This window comes from Hypanus sabinus, chromosome 9 (assembly GCF_030144855.1).
Source record: "Hypanus sabinus isolate sHypSab1 chromosome 9, sHypSab1.hap1, whole genome shotgun sequence".
Lineage (NCBI taxonomy): Eukaryota > Metazoa > Chordata > Chondrichthyes > Myliobatiformes > Dasyatidae > Hypanus > Hypanus sabinus.
In genome coordinates, this window is record NC_082714.1 from 109781192 (window position 1) to 109799058 (window position 17867).

At 41.5% G+C, this 17867-nt stretch overlaps 1 protein-coding gene across 1 annotated transcript in view; it reads left to right on the plus strand.

Annotated features, from left to right (window-relative positions):
• Positions 1-16862, plus strand: part of bcl2l1 (BCL2 like 1) — a 19700-nt gene extending 2838 nt beyond the window's left edge. The window contains exon 2 of the mRNA XM_059980398.1: positions 15704-16862. Within this exon, the coding sequence (XP_059836381.1) occupies positions 15704-15844 (141 nt within the window). The 3' untranslated portion in view covers positions 15845-16862. The remainder of the gene's footprint in view (positions 1-15703) is intronic.
• The last annotated feature ends 1005 nt before the right edge of the window (positions 16863-17867 follow it).

Consider the following 17867-nt stretch of genomic DNA (forward strand, 5'->3'; position numbering starts at 1 on the left):
TCTTCAATAAATAAATCTCTGTGTAAGTATTTCTGGATTCCTTTTGTGGTCTTGAATTCTTTTGAAAGTGCAGAATACCACACTTCTTATTGGGTTGGAGTCAAATCTGTGTATTTCAGTTAGTTGCAACACTGATGAAATGGGACCTAATGAGTAAGTATTGCCAGTAGCAACGGACAAGTTTAGCGATCACAGAAACTTTGTGACTTGCATACTCAATACAAGAGGCAGTGTCCAGTGTAAAGTATTGTTTCATAATTTTTGGTATTGAATGGCAAATCAGTGATGTAAAGCAAGTCATGTGAATCATTCACATCCTGCTTTGAGAAGGTGGAAATGTTTTTAATAGCAAGTAACATTACTGAGCTGGAACATTGAATGCTTTGCACATGGTGTGTATTTTAGTGAGGGAATGCAGGAAAAAATAATTACTTGAGCAAATTAGTTCCTAACTTTCCACTCAATGGCCACTTTAATAGGTACACCTGTACACCTTGTTAATGCAAATACCTAATCAGCCAATCATGTGGCAGCAACTCAATACATTAAAAACATGCAGACATAGAAAGGAGGTTCAGTTATTGTTTAGATCAAACATTGGAATGGGGGAAAATGTGATCTGAGTGACTTTGATTGTGGAATGGTTGTTGGTGACAGATGGGGTGTTTTGAGTATCTCAAACTGCAGATCTGAGATTTTCACACAGTTTCTGGAGGTTGGAGATCAGTGTGAGAAACAGAGAACATCAAGCGAGCAGCAGTTCTGTGAGTGAAACACCTTAATAATAAGAGAGATCAGAGAGAAATGGCCAGACTGATTCCTGATTAACACCTGATTAAGGTGACGATAGCTCAAATAACTACTTGTTACGACCATGGTGAGCAGAAGAGTATCTCTGAATGCGCAGCCTGTCGAACCTTGAAGTGGATGTGCTACCACACCAGTTTCCACTCCTCTACCTAATCAAGTGGCCATAGAATGTATAACACTAATTTAAAAGCTATGCAGGAAACTACAGGTTTTAATTTTTGCCTAGGTAATTGAGAGATTGGATGAATACTTCAACTTGCAAAGGTGTCATAGAAGGGAGCTATAAATTTAGAACATGTAGCCACAAGCTGAGGTAAATTGAGAGTGAACATGTCATCGTTCCTCAAGGAATCAAGGTAATGTAATTCTGGAGAAGATGTGCTTACATGGAGCTAGTGTCTAGGTGAAGGTACTTGAAGGGGCATGATGAAGTATGCCAAAGTCAGCATGGTTTCCTGAAGGGGAAATCTTACCTGACAAATCTGTTGGAATTCTTAGAGGAAATAGCAGGCAGGATAGACAAGAGAGTTAATTGATGATGTTTACTTGGAATTTCAGAAGGCCTTTGACAAGGTGCCACACGTGAGGATATTCAACAAGATATGAGCCCATGGTATTTCAGAAAAGGTACTAGCATGGATAGAAGATTAGCTGATTGACAGGAGGCGGAGGCAGAATAAAGGGGGCCTTTTCTGATTGTCACCAGTGACAAATGGTGTTCCTCGGGTCAGTATTGGGACTGCTTTTTATGTGACTGTGATTTGGATAACGATTGATGGCTTTGTGGCCAAGTTTTGTAGATGATACAAAGATGAATGGAAGGGCAGGTAGTGTTGAGGAAACAGGATTCCCTAAAGGTTATGTTGAAGGTTGAGTCAGTGGTAAGGAAAGCAAACGCAAAGTTAACATTGATTTCAAGAGGACTAGAATATTAGAGCAAGGATGTGATGAGACTTTGAGGCATTGGTCTGACTGTAATTGGAGTTTTCAACCCCTTATCTGAGAAGAAATGTGCTGGCATTGGAGAGGGTCCATAGGAGAGTTACAAGAATGATTCTGGGAATGAGAGGTTTAACATACGAGGCACATTTGATGGCTCTGGGTCTGTACTCACTGGAATTTAGAAGAATTGGGGGAGGAGAAATCTCATTAAAACCCATCAGATGTGGGAGGATGTTTCTTATATTGTGCGAGTCCAGGACCAGAGGGCGCAGCCTGAGAATAGAGGGGCATTCAAAGTAAATTTTGTTACCAAAGTACATGTATGTCACCATATACAATCCTGAGATTCACTTTATTTGAAAGCATACTCAACAAATCTATAGAATAGTAACTATAACAGGATCAATGAAAGCTCAGCCAGAGTGCAGGGGACAACAAACTGCAAATGCAGATATAAATAAATAGCAATAAATAACGAGAACATGAGATGAAGAGTACTTAAAAGTGAATTCATTGGTTGTGGGAACATTTCAATGATGGGGCAAGTGATATTGAGTGTAGTTATCCCCTTTTGTTCTTGAACCTGATGGTGGAAAGTCTTGAGGCCCCTGTACTACTTTTTTGATAGCAACAGCGAGAAGAGAGTATAACTTGGGTGGTGCGGATTCCTGATGATGGATGTTGCTTTCCTATGACAGTGTTTCATGTAATCGTGCTCGATGGTTGGGAGGGCTTTACCTGTGAGGTACTGGGCCTTTCATAGGATTTTCCGTTCAAAGGCATTGGTGTTTCCATACCAGGCTGTGATGCAGCCAGTCAATATACTCTCCACTGCACATCTAAAGAAGTTCATCAATATTTCAGATGTCATGCCAAATCCCTGTAAATGCCAATGGAAGTAGAGGTGCTGCCATGCTTTCTTTGCTAGATCCAGGACAGCGTAATCTGAAATAGTACGTACATTTCTAACAGAAAAGAGAGGGGAATTTATTTAGCCAGATAATGGTAAATATGTGGAATTCATTGCCACAGATGGCCATGGAGGCCAAGTCATTGAGTATATTTAAAGCAGAGGTTTTAAATAGGTTCTTGGATAGTCAGGGCATCAAAGGCTGTGGTGGGGGGGGGGGGGTGGTGGTGGAGGAGAATTGGGTTGAAAGAGATAAATCAGCCATGATGTAATGGCAAAACAGACCCAATGGGCAAAGTGGCCTAATTCTGCTCCTGTGTCCTGTGTTCTTATGAAGTATTACACCTTCTCGATAAAATGCAGATTTCAATCCAATTAAAGATGTTTAAATGGGCAAATGAAGCGGTCATTCCAAGTGTTCTCAAAAAAAAGATTGTAATTGTGCTGCATGTCCAACTTGCTGCAATTATCAATGTGAGGGTCATTGCCAACAGATAACGATGTAGAGTAAAGAGTTGAAGGAACTTGTATTTGAATGTGTGGCTTGCCAGGAGTACAGAACAATATTAACTATGGTAATGATGGACTTACCGGTAATTATTTCCACTAAGACCACTGATTTTTCACAAAAGGGCAATAATTATTTCCTTGTGCTCATCATGCATTCAAAATGAATTTATGCCAGATAAGTGGTTACTTATATATCAGTGGAACATACTATTTAATAGTTGTGGTGGAAGCATAGAATATTGGTAGAGTTAGGTTTCAACAATGGAATCTTAATTCTTCCTTTTTATTTTTTTTAAGGATTTTATTGACTAACTGGAATGGCAGAGCAGTCTTGAATCTTTGCCTCCAACTTTTTCAGATCTTTCACAGCAGCATCAAATATCTAACGATTCTTTTGTATCATCTTGTTTCCAATGCAACTGTAAAGTTCTTGACAAGGATAAAAGAAGCCTAGGAAATATTTCAAAATGACTTTGGGTTTGTGATGAATTATTGACATTGCTTAACTGAAAGTGACACCATGCTGTTTTACTGGCATTGCGCTGGCAATGTCATTGCATTATACTCTATGCATTCAGCTGGTGAACTAGAGCAGGAGTGGGTGGGAGAGAGAGCAACAGAAGCAAGACATTTTGGGGAAATAATGAAAGTTAGAGCTGTCAGAGCAGTAAACTGAAAACTTGGCAATGGAAACTTGAAATCATTCAGATCTGCAGTAGATAGCCATGCTCAGTGAGGGTTCTTTGCATAAGAAGTTCGCTTCAAATAAAGAGTGCTAATTCCATGTTCTGTAACTATTGCTCAAGTAGAATTTATAAAAATTCTAGTTTTACAGTACATTAAAAGAGCCAAAGAAACCTGTATGATGTACACAGCATGTATCCCCACAGATGCATTTAAATCTCTTAATACCTCTGATTGGGAAGCTAATTGAATTCCTTCCTAGTGCTCCAAAGTGGGATTTTATGCTCCAACTTACTAATTTTATTGGTTGAAAGCAAGATATTTTGATTATACCAAATCTGATGAGATACCTGGGCAAAATCATGCCACTCTGGGGCTTTTGCTTTGAATCAGTAAGAATGGTGTAGGCTATTTCAAACAAGGTCAGTACAATTCATTGGTATTTTGGATGGGAAAAGGAGTCATTATAGATCTGCAGAATGATTTATTTCTTGAAGTTGGGGTTAATTGGAGCAGATCTACAGGAGGTCGTCATTACAGAGTTGGGTTAGGTGTAGGATGTCAACTGAGATGGGAAGTGGGACTTCAGGGAGTTGGACAAAGAGTGAAGGAGCAGAGCATAATTATAGAATCCGTAGTGGAATACCAGATGGAATCCGTATGGAAACGTGCAGCACTCTAGTAATTGGCTGTGAGGGAACCCTTCGTTTAATGTTTGGGGTGTGCCTGATTTTTTTTGCTTAAAGGAAATGCCTGAAGTTCTCTTGATAACAAGAAGAATATTTGTACATGGTTCTTGATTAGAAAGATAAGATTCCAGGAACGTTTTTTTCCTTTGGGGAATGTGACTAGTATCAGACTTGCTGCAGCCTACTGACAATCAAGTGTTAACTCTGCTCTCCCCAGTAGCTATCGGTTTCCTACAGACTTGCTGTGCGGTTGTAGATTGTGCAGTCTCTCAAAGGCTCTGTGCAAGATTCATTTAGGATACCCTTTTTCAAATTTTCCTGACCTAACTAACATAGTTCAGTCCTAGCTTGAGCAGAACAACTCCAGGATAGTGTTTGTCCCAGATAAATGGGATAACTAGGTGTGCAGCGAGTATTGTCACTTGACCTCTGAAATAAATTGAAGCCTGCTTTGAAGTGACACTTCTAACAGAAAGTTATAAAATCCCTGAGTAAACATCATTCTTGTTGAGGTAGGATGAGCTGTGCCTGTCTGAGTCAACTGTTAAGCACAGCAGGGATTGGGTGGATCCTGGAATGCGAAAACTATTTCAAAGTTTTGTTATTGTATTATAGAAATAGTTTTTGTTCCAGAACATTTGGACTACTGTTAACTCCCTTTTGGAGTCCCATAAACAGCAGCAGGGACCACAGCACATTTACCAAACCCTTTTGTTTTGAAATACAGTGCTGGTGACCCTAAATGTCCAGCAGACAGTTCATATGAGGATGAGTGCAGTGCAAAATATTTGCTCTCATGATGTTCTTGTTCCAGTGGTTTATTGTTGCACATAGATCATTGTGCATAATTTTAATTCATGGAGTCAGTTCAGCACAGAATGCCATTTTACCCATGGTCTATGGTAACTTGCAGATCAATCCAGTCTGTTTCTTTATAGCAAAGCAAATTACCTTCCCTCATTTACCTTCTGAAAGACATGGTTGACCACTCTTCTACACTCTTCAAGATGTGACCAGCTTTTGGCATTACTCACATTTTGTTGGCTTGTAGGTGGGAGGCCATCACCTTGAATCTTGAATTGTTACAGGCTGTGGGGCAAAGGTCAGAATGGACAACGTGGGTGGTTTTGTTCCTCCTGTTTTTGTACTTGATAGGACTCAGGGTTGGGAGGTATTGTTGGAAATGCATAGATGAGTAATTGCAGTGTATTTTTATATATGATGCACTGCACTGGGGCAGAGAGAATATATGTTTATGGCAGTGAAGTGGGGTGCTCATCTAATGGACTGTTTTGTACCAGATGGTGATGAGCATCTTGAATATTGTCAGGGATACATTCATCCAGCAAATGGAGACCATATCATCCTGCTCCCGACTTGAGCCTCGTAGATGATGCCTTTGAAGTTTCATGGAGCTCTTTGCCCATAATACCCAACCCATGGTTGCCAGTGAATTTGTGTGGCTGATCGTGCTGAGTTTCTAGTCAATAATCTCTGGGATGTTGATGCTGGGAGACATGGCAATTGTAATTGTTGAATATCAAGGTTGGGATAATGGCCTCAGACTTGTGGAGCAAATGTTGGTTGCAAGGGAAAGTTTGTGAACTCTGTAATTACCTGGTTTTCTGTATTATTCATAAAATGTGGTCTGATCTTCATCTAAGTCACAGTAATATACCATCTGCCTAAACTAATAACACACAAACAATTGTTGTACTTATCAATATTGAGTACACCATTTAAACAATCACAGTCTAGGTTCAAAAGTCTATGTGAATGACTGGGGTAATGCCTTCTATAAAAGCTATTTGGAGTCAGGTGTTCCAATCAATGAGATGAGATTGGAGGTGTGGGTTATGGAGGTCCCCTTCCCCATAAAAAAGACATACAAAGTCAGGTTACGACAGAGTCTGCTCTTCTCAAGATCTGTTTATGTGCTCCACACCTCGATCAAGACAACTTTCAGAGGACCTTTGAAGAACTGTGGAGGTATGTGGAGCTGGAAAAAGCTACAAAAGCATTTCTAAGGACCTGAGTATGCATCATTCCATAGTAAGAGAAATTGTCTACAAATGGAGGAAAGTCAGTACTGTTGCTACTTTCCCTAGGAGTGGGTGTCCTACTAAGAGCACGATGTGCAATGCTAAAGAAGGTGAAAAAGAACCCAAGGGTAACAGCAAAAGACCTGCAGAAATCTCTAGAACTTGCTTAAGTCCCTTCAGTGTGTCCACTATAAGAGAAACACTGAACAAGAATGATGTTCATAGAAGGACACCACGAAGGAAACCACAGCTCTCCAAAAAACAACTCAGTGCTGCACGTCTCAAGCTTGAAAAAGACACTTACATGTTTCACAACACTTGAACCATTTCCATATGGCCATAGCTTCTCTCTTTGATCATTATATGTCAGTGGTCAGTGGCAGTGTCAGCATTAGTACAGAGCATTGATGTGGCTACACCTGGAATACTACATAGGGCTTTTGTTCTCTGTATTAAAGGAAGGACCTGCTTGCACTGGAGGTAGTGCAGAGAAGACTCACTAGGATGAAGGGCTGATGTATAGAGAGAGGTTGGACAAGTTGGTCCTTTACTCATTGGTGTTTAGATGAATGAGAGGTGATCTTAATGAAACAAAACTCAAAAGGAATCGATGGGGGAGGGGTGGTGTGAGAGATTGCAGAGGGGACATTTCTTTCCGAGGGTTTCTCGAATTAGAGGCCTAACTTTCCATGAGTAAACCAGAATTACCATCTGATAATTTTGTTTACAGTTACTGAATCCAGTGTTTTTTTTAATTGATAGAATATTAACTTAAGTTGATTTAAAATCCCTAACTGTCATGATAGGAGTTGGATCTGGATCAATGCTCCAACTTCTGACCTCCATGTCCATTCATGTAACTATTTGCTACTGTATCCCTATGCAAGTATATTGTGATCTTGAATACATCCATGGAATCCTTGCCTGACATTTTGTTTGTTCCGTGAAGAAATAGTTCCGATCTCTCCAGTACAACTTTGTAGCTGAGAGCCCTCATTCAAGCAAATTTTCCCTAATATCGGACCCCTATTGGGTATATTGATGTGTGCCTTAGAGTGTGGAGACCAGAAATGTATACAATTCTCTACTTGCAGCTTGACAGTCTTTTGACTTTAAAGATTCAATATAAACATACCAGTATTTGCACTTGTAGCTTGTATTTATGAAGTTCAGGATCTTGGTTTCTTTGCCAAGTAATCTCAATGTATCCTGTCACTTTCAAAGATGAATATATCTGCACAGTAAATTCTCTGGCTGCCATGATAGTAGTTGAACTTGGTGTCTGGATCAATCCTCCAGACTTTCTTGCCTCTGTGTCCATTCATATGATCATTTGTTACTCTACCCCAAGGGTCGGCAACCCGCGGCTCCGGAGCCGCATGCGGCTCTTTGATCTCTGTGCTGCGGCTCCCCGTAGTTTGTTAGTATTTGAAATGTAATTCGAAATTTGAAGATTATGGTGATCTTGTACAATCTAAAAATGTTGTGGAGACCCCTTTTCCTGGCACATCCGAACCGGCTCACAATTATCCACCGTTCCGGCTAAGGGAGATAGCCTACGGGGGTTTGTGAGTACGTGTCTTTTGGAGCATCCGCGCCCAGGGGGACGGGTTGAGGGAGGCTTTAAATTAAGGCTGTTTAGTTCGAACAAAGTTACCTTTGACTGCAGTGTCTTTATTTTAGCGCTGCGTGTAGCGCTACACCGCTACAACGTGTTTTTTATCGCTATTAATATACATGACCACTGCCAATGCCTGACACCCGCCAGTGCGCGCTTTCTTTTAATTCTTCGATCCAAGGTAGGCTACCTATGGAGTAACCTTCAACCCAGTGTCTTTTTTTCGGAGTTCAAAATGTTTTTGTTGCATGCAGAAATGTAATTTTGTTTTCTCTGCAGGAGTTCATCAGTTTCATAAATGCAACACTATAGTTTGTTTATACATAGCATAAAGGCAAAAAAACCGTTGTATGCAGTGTTATTTCATTTTAAATGTCAAACGGGTTTTGTGGCTCCCAGTGTTTTCTTTTCTGTGGGAAATGGGTCCATATTGGCTCTTTCAGTGGTAAACGTTGCCGACCCCTGCTCTACCCCCATCTACTATAGTGTGATCTCATATACATCTACAAAATCTTTGGCCAGCTTTTTGCTTTTGTTCTACAGATATGTTAGAACTCACAATTTTTGTCATAATTTTTGCTCTGTTCATTATCTTGGACATGTGTATTCCTTCACATTTTTCTATAATTTTCATTGCCATTTATCCATCCACTCTGCTAGATTATTTTATTTATATATATATTCCCTAAAAGTTTACTACTTTTCTTGCCATTTACATGTTTAACACTTGTAGAGGATATTAAAGTCTTAACATTTTGGCAAAAGCAATGTCTCAGCATTGAAGTTCTGCAGAACTAACTGACAACTTCCTGTATGGAAAAACAAGTATTTGCCATGTATCTCTTCTTCCTGTCTGTTAAATTGAATTTTTTTTAACCCTTGTAGCTAATTCCTGTGTTTCATAGCCTTCCATTTTGCTGACTGCATTTTGGAGGCAAGAAACATCTCTAAGACACAAGTGCCAAATGATACCTATTTCAAGTAATAAAATGTCCAGTGATATAGGCTCAACCTTCACTGACGTCCAAGTTCCCTGCTGATAATTTAAAGGTCACCATGGACTGGAAACTCAGCTGTACCACGTACACAAATACTCTGACAAAAAGAGCTGGCTGTTCAGAGACTCTCCTGTGCTGAGTGACTCTCCAAAGCCAATTCTCCATCTGCTAGGCACAGATCAGAAGTGTTGTGCCACACCTTCACCTTCCAAAAAACACTTGAAAACCGGAATAACACACAGGCTAAAGTGGTGCATATGACAGATGCCCCGTTCTCTACCCAAAATCATTCCCACTACTGGTGCACAGTATATACCATCTAACAATCACAGCAATTGCTTGACTGTTCTACTCCAAAAAGCATTTCCCAAGCTGCAGCCTCTACCATAAGAAGCACAAGGGCATCTGAAGCATGGGACACCTTGCACAGCACCCACCCCCAGCCCTCTCACCACCCTAACTGGAAACAACAGTAAAGTGCAAAACTCTTAAGTCTATAGATATAATATAGAGCTAGGGTGCCTAAGACATTTGCACTGTACAGTAGTAATTTCATGTATCGTGCTGCTGCTGCAAAAGAAATTTCATGATGTGAGGGATGACAATCCTGATTTGGGTCTCTATTGTTGTCTGAGAGTAGGAGGGGGGCAGGGAGAAGGGAATCATGGTTGGGAAATGGGAAGAGAGAGGGGAGGCAGCGGGAACACCAGAGAGACATTCTGTAATGATCAATAAACCAATTGTTTGGAATCAAATAACCTTGCCTGGTGTCTCAGGCTGGGTGTGTCTACACTTGCGCCGCTCCCCGCCCTGGCACTCCTTCTCTGCCATCTGTCCCACACCCCTCCACAGTGCTCCAGCCTCACCATTCCCAATGGCCTTTACTCTCACCAGATTTACAAACCCCCTCTCTGCTCCAGATAGTCAAATCAATACTGTGGAAAAGTCTTAGACACTATATATACCTAAGAGTTTTGCACAGTACTGTGGAAGTCCATTCACTGGAAGAATGGAAGTGATTCAAGGAAGTCTCCCAGCAGTGACTGAAAATTGTGCACATCGTTCATGTGGATGTGGCAGGGCCAAGAGTTTTGATTTGTCCTGTTGGTTATGCGATGCTCAGTTTTGTCAGCCACATGCATGTAGACACGTATTGTAACCTTATCAGGGTGGAACCCCGTTCCTAGGTTTCCCTTGCACTCATTGAACTGATGTTAGAGGCTTTGCTGGGTATCAAGGGTTAAGCCAGGCCACAAGGTTAAAGATTGTAAATGTTGTCCAATTCTACCACTGAAGGCCTCGAATACAACCAGTTTGAGATTGCCAGATCTATTTTGAAAAGGCCACCTTTGAAACAATTAACAGATGTTCCCAGTGCCAAGACTTCCTCTGTACTGAAACGGTGATGACCACCACCCTCAATGCTGCTTGGGATAGATATGGTTTCTACAGGTACTTTGAGAAGGATAGTGTCATGTAAGTTTATCCTGCATGTTGGTTCACTCACCACCTGTCACCACCGGTCTGTCAACCTTGCCCTTTAACACTTGGCTCAGCACCTTGGCCATTTGGAGTAGATGATTTACAGTTGCCCTCAATATTTCTTCCAAATGTTGCTCAGTGTGGACGAATGCTAATTTGTCTGCAGAGGGGGGACATTGGGAGGAAATTCTGTTGTCCTCGTGCTTGGATGTTGTTAGTTTGGAACCAGTTTAGAAGGTTCAGGCTACTCCATTCTGTTGTCCTGTCTGTACCAGTCCAGTGCAATGGGATGTCCTCAGCAATGACAGAGGAACCTGGCGTGTTGTCTATATGATATGATTCCCTGCACAAGGCTTCTGCTTCTTTGAGCACAGATCTCCCAATTTAAACAATCCTTACGAAATATGAGTGGGAACTTTATAAAGTTGAATAGCCTAGAGGGCCATTAAGCCATATCCTCATCTGCTTGATGCCAAATGGTCCATCTGGCTGTCTTAATTGTGCTTTAAAATAGATTTTGATTCAATTAAATGACTAACTCGCTCATTTTAGAGGTCAATTTTAAAATTAACTAGATTGGTGGTAGCAGTCTGGAGCCACGCAATGCCACTGGGCAATCAGTAGTTCAGCTGCCTATTTGTAACTTGTGTTCGTAGTGTAAAAGCCTGGAACAGAACATCAAAGACTTTAACATCGTTGGGAGGTGCAGTCATTGCCAAGTCCAGCAATTACTTATCCCACTTTGCTCTTGCATTTGGTCTGTGAAATGCTCCGACTGCTCTAACCTGCACATTGATATCACTCCCACAGTGCGGTTGGGATGATTTTGATGTAGTCATAATGAAGGATTGGGGATCTGTGTCTACACTGAGCTGGTGTGAATTGGAGTGGAGTCTGGTGATGGTGTGTGCGCATTCAGGAAATGCTGTTGCAAGCAGTTTTGGGTCCCTTATCTAAGAAAAGATGTGCTGGCATTGGAGAAGGTCCAGAGGAGGTTCATGAGAATGTCAGGAATGAAAGGGTTAACATCTGAGAAGCATTTAGTACATGGATGACATTACCATCTTTTATTCAGATCCAAGGTCAGTTTGCAAACTGACAGCATCTGTGACCAGTTTAAGTTCGCATCAGGGGCCAGGCTTGACTGCACGAAGAGCAAAGCCACGCTCTTTGACGACCGGTCCAGACTATGTGCAGAATGCTTCATCGCCAGACCTCACCAACAGGCACCAAGAACTATCTTGGCTGGTGGTGAGAGAGGCCCTCCCAGTTACAGAATATAGCAGAGTACAGCACAGGAACAGGCCATTGTGCCTACAGTGTTGAGCTGAATCAGCTAAAAAGAAAATCCATATCCCTCCATCTTCCTTTTATGCATGTGCTTATCTAAACATCTCGTAAAAGCCTGTAATGTATTGGCCTCTATCCCCATACCAGGTATCCTGAGTTTTAAAAAAAAAACTTGCCCATCACTTCCACCCTGAACCTACCCCCTTCCAGCTTCAATGCATCCCCTCTGGTATTATACACTTCAACTTTGAGATAGGATACTCCCTGTCCACTCTATATATACCTCTCATAATCTTGTAAACCTCTATCAGATTTCACCTGGCACTTGAGAGAAAACAACCCAAGTTTGTCCAGCCTCTCATGTGCATCTTTGTAAGCCTCTTCTGCACCCTCTCCAAAGCCTCAATATCCTTCCTATAGTGGGGCAACCAGAACTGTACACAATTCTCCAGATGTGACCTGACCAGAGTTATGAAGTTGCAACATAACCTCCTGACTTTTAAACTCAATGCCTCAACTAATAAAAACAAGCATTCCATAAGCTGCCTTAACCACCCTTTTGACCTGTGTAGCCACTTTCAAGGAGCTATGAACTTGGATCCCAGGATCTCTCTGTTCAGCCACACTGTTAAGGATCTTGCCCTTAGCACTGTACTGTCTCCCTGCATTTGCCCTACCAAGGTGCACACACCACACTTATCTGGGTTAAAGTCTATCTGCCATTTCTTTGCCAGTCCTCTTCACTATCACAACTCCACCAATCTTGGTATCATCAGCAAATTTACTAACCTACCATCTACACTTTCATCAGGTCATTTACATACATACAGCAGTGGTGCTAGCACAGATCCCTGCAGAACACCACTAATCAGAGACCAGCTCGAGTAAGTCCCTTCAACCAGTACCCTCTGTCTTCTATGTGCATGCCAGTTCTGAATCCAAACAGCCAATTCGTCGTGGTTCCTATGCATCTTAATCTTCTGGATTAGCCTCCCATGAGCAACTTTGTTAAACACCTTACTGAAGTCCATGTAGACAACATCCACTGCCCTACCCTCATCACCTTGTCAAAAAACTCAATCAAGTTGGTAAGGCACAACTTGTCATCCACAAAGCTCTCCCTAATTATACCATGGGGTTCCAAATGCTTATATATCCTATTCCTAAGAATTTTCTTCAGCAATTTCCTTACAACTGATGTGAGACTTGCCCAACTATAGTTCCCAGGATTTTCCCTTGTTCCCTTCTTAAATAAAAGTAGAACATTAGCTACACGCCAGCCCTCCAGGACTTCACCTGTGGCTACAGCGGACACAAAAATACTGATCAAGAGCGCAGCAATCTTGCCTCTTGCCTCCTTCAATAATCTGGGGTAAATCACATCAGGCCCTGGGGACTTATTCACCTTAATACTCATTAGGAGGCCCAACACTTCCTCCTTGACCTCGAAATGCCCTGAAGTATTTGTACACTCATATCCCGCACACCCTGAGCATCATCCCCACAACCTGTTGTCTGTGGGATGACTGTAGTGGGAAACAAACAGTAACTCACCTCTTTGTGAACAAGGTGTGGAGGAAGATGAAGAACAGAGATACCCCTCTGTCACATTTCATCTTAAGCAGCTTCATTACAGAGGGCTCTGATCTACAGGCTGTTCCCAGGGATACAGGCACAGACAAACATCAGGAGTGCTGGCAGATCATCAACTCAGTGAAAGACGCTCTTTGGTCAGCCCAAAACTTGTTGGTTTTCAAGCACATCAAGGTGTCTGTGGAAGAGTGCTGACTGGCACATTTCAGGTTGCAGGAGTATGTGCTGAGGGACACACAAAGGCTCGGTGGGGAAGGACCATGGTTTAGGGTTGTTCTGCTGGAGAGGGAGGAAGGTCCTGCATAATATGTAGTGTATATAATATAAAACCATGGAGCACCAAATGAGTGGCAGCATGGTAGAACAGTAGGGAAAGCACTGACCAGGTATGGAAAGTTATGAAACAGTTTATTCCTATAAATAATTTTTATATTGTGAATAAAGTTTATTTTGTCTTTCAAAAACAAAACTTATGATTCTGGGCCTGTACTCGCTGGAGTTTAGAAGAATAAAGGGGGATCTCATTGAAGCCGATCGCATATTGAATGGCCTAGACAGAGTGGACGTGAAGAGGCTGTTTCCTACAGTGGGGGAGTTGAGAACCAGGAGGCACAACCTCAGTAGAACAATGTCCCTTTAGAACAGGAGGAATTTATTTCACTAAAGGGTGGTGAATCTGTGGAATTCATTGCCACAGAGGACTGTGAAGGCCAAGTTATTATTTATTTAGGTATGTTTAAAGTGGAGTTTTAAAGTTCTTGGTTAGTAAGGGCGTCAAATGTTACTGGATGAAAGCAGGCAAATGGGACAGAGAGAGAAAATAAATCAGCCATGATTGAATGGGGGAGCAGATATTGTGGGCCAAGAGACACCTCTGTCTCAAGGTGTCATCAGTCTCATTCTACCACTTGGGCATTGCATGCACAAATTCAGTATGCACTTGAGCTGTAAAGGCATGATAAAGAAGGTGAATATTCCAAAAGCTAACAGTTCCCAAACAGTATCACACACTCTGTATGAAAGTAACTGGGTTCATTAATCTCATGGTCATTTACTGCAGTTTGTTGAATTTGGTTTTGAAGTGTAAAGCTGTTTTGACCCTGGTGACTTTGTACTCTACTGGCTGAATCCACACAGTGACTCACTTATGATGACTGTATTCAGGAACAAGGCTCCCTCATGAGAGTTTGCCAGGTTTTTCTTCAGCTTCATTTGTCTGGATATATTAACACTTAAAGCTGCAGCTTTCACACATTTTTTTTCCCATGTGAAGCTCATTATTGTGCTTGGCCTTTGAACTTCATTCCTTGTTCTAACTTGCTGGAATAAGTCACTGTGCTATAACTGATGTGCCTGTCCACCCCACTGAGGTTAGTTATTCAACTGGTGACGCAGGTAGTGTAGTCGTGTTCTAACTGAACACAGCTAGAAAGTTGAGAGTTCATATCCCTTAATAGCAGGATGTTATTAAATTTAGTAAATAAATATTTATTAAATACCAGAAGAAAGATGATGAAGGCTGATTGAATGTTGTGAAATCTAATCAATTAACTTGCAACTTGGGGGAGCTGTGTTTCCTACGACCTACACTTACTTGCAGTCAGGAACTTCATAGCTTTGGATTTAATTTTCACATTGGATTCTAATTTTGTCAGAGTACTTGCATGGGATAAATCAATTATTTATCTGGGTAAAAAGATGTGCGCAAAAGATCGTCTTACTACTATTTCAGCATCCATATAGAATATAAATTGTGTTGTACAGTTTTTAATAAAGATTGAACATAAAACACAAGAAAATCTGCAGATGCTGGAAATCCAAACAATACACACAAAATGCTGGAGGAACTCAGCAGGCCAGGCAACATCTATGGAAAAGCATATACAGTTGATGTTTCAGGCCGAGATCCTTTAGCAGGAGTCCTATTGACTGTTTATTTTTTGCATAGCTGCCACATGGCCTACTGAGTTCCTCCGGCATTTTGTCTGTGTTGTAAAGATTGACCATGCAACTTTGTGTGGTTTAGAAAAGGATTTTGCTAAAAATGATCAAGGATTCATGAATAAGGTTTGAAATTGAATATTGATTTGGGATAATGTGATGTGCTGGCAGCTAACTTGTCTTTTTTTCTACAGGATGCCTTTGTGATGTTATATGGGAATAATGCTGCTGCTCGTAACCGTGAGATACAGGAGATGGCCATGAAATGTTTAATGAGCCTAATGGCTTTGGGGGCAGTGCTGGCCCTTGCTATGTACCTGACTCGGAGAAGGTAACGGCTATGAAACAACACTAAAGCCTCAGTCAACAACTGCTCCATATAAAGACACTCACATTGGACTAGCACAAATCCAAAAGCTGCTGCAATGGATCACAGTTTATTCCTGTAATGGGACCAATTCTCAGCTACTTGTACATTACGTATTGTGTATGTGTATTCAGTTTACAAATATGAACCATTCAGGCTGGTGCTGTGACAGCATGGAGATAATCTACAATGACTGAAGAGATTTGTTTGAGGGATTTGGAAGTGGAGCACTAACTGTGCCTCTAGAGCTGATGTGACTGTTGGATTGCCAAAAGTGCAGGTCATGAGTTCAGTTTTCAGAGTCGTGACAATATGGGATGCACCTTGTCATAGTGACTGAACAGAATGTAAGGCAGACCGCACAAAATAAAAACTATGCCCTTGGGATTCAAGAGTGATGCATCAGCAGCATGGGAGAGAGCTGCTGTGTTTGCAGGCCATCTGAAGCCAAGAAACCAAAGGAAGTAGTGAGGAAATGCCCTCCGGAAGGAGCTACCAGAATAACGGATGTTGGAGAAGGGCACACCACTTTGACGTGTTACTTACATATTCGATATTCTAATTGGCTAGCATTGTGATGACCTCAGTGCCAACACCAAGCCAAATCCAGTGGGATGTATTCTTGAACCCTCCTGGGTGGATAACGTGGAAAAGTTTGAGTTGACCTTCATGGTGCAGTCTGAAGCTTCACAGCAGGAATTTGGAAGGGGTTTTCAACAGTTTCTAATGATGTGAAATGATTATTTGCGAAAGATTGTGTGGAGTACAGGACCCCACATTTCCTTATTGTACAAAATTTGTTTTAAGAGATTAGATTGGATCATGTGAATGCTGAATGTGTGACAGTGGTCACGACTCATTGTAATCATTCCTTGTTAGTTTGCTGCTTACACCACATTAGGAGTAAGACTATTTTACACAGTATCTTAAAATTTAAATTAAAATGATGTGTTTAACTTAAACATTAAAGTTTTGCTTTCTGTTAATGTTTGCATTTTCCTTTGATGCTTTGCTTGAGAAACAGAAAATCTACAGCACAATATGGGCTTGATGGCCCACAAAGCTGTGCTGACTATGTCCTTAGAAATTACCAAGGATTTCCCATAGCCCTCTATTTTTCTAAACTCTATGTACCTATCCAGGAGTGTCCCAAAAGACCTTATTATATCCACCTCCACCACCATTGCCAGCAGCCTGTTCCACACACTCCGAATTAAAAAAACAATTTACCCGACATCTCCTCTATACTTCTAAGCACCTTAAAACTGTCCCCTCTTGTGTCAGCTATTTCAGCCCTAGGGAAAAAGCCTCTATCTGTGCTATCAACACCTCTCATCATTTTATACCCCTCTTTCAGGTCACCTCTTGCCCTCTGTTGCTCCAAGGAGCAAAGACCAAGTTCACTCAACCTATTATCATAAGGCATGCTCCCCAATCCAGGCAACATCCTTGTAAATCTCCTCTGCACCCTTTCTATGGTTTCCACATCCTTCCTGTAGTGAGGTGACCAGATCTGAGCACAGTACTCCCAAGTGGGGTCTGACCAGGGTGCTATATAGTTATAACATTGCCTCTTGGCTCCGAAACTCAATCCCATGATTGAAAGCTGATGCACCATATGCCTTAACCACAGAATCAATCTGCACAGCAGTATCGAGTGTCCTATGAAATCAGACCCAAGATCCCTCTGATCCTCCACACTGCCAAGTCTTATCATTAATACTATATTTTGCCATCATATTTGACCTACCAAAATGAACCACTTCACACTTATCTGGGTTGAACTCCATCTGCCACTTCTCAGCCCAGTTTTGTATCCTATCAATGTCCCGCCGTAACCTCCGACAGCCCTCCACACTATCCATAACACCTCCAACTTTGTGTCATCAGCAAACTTATTAATCCATCCCTCCACTTCCTCATCCAGGTCATTTATAAAAATCATGAAAGGGTCCCAGAACAGATACCTGAGGTACACCACTAATCGCTGA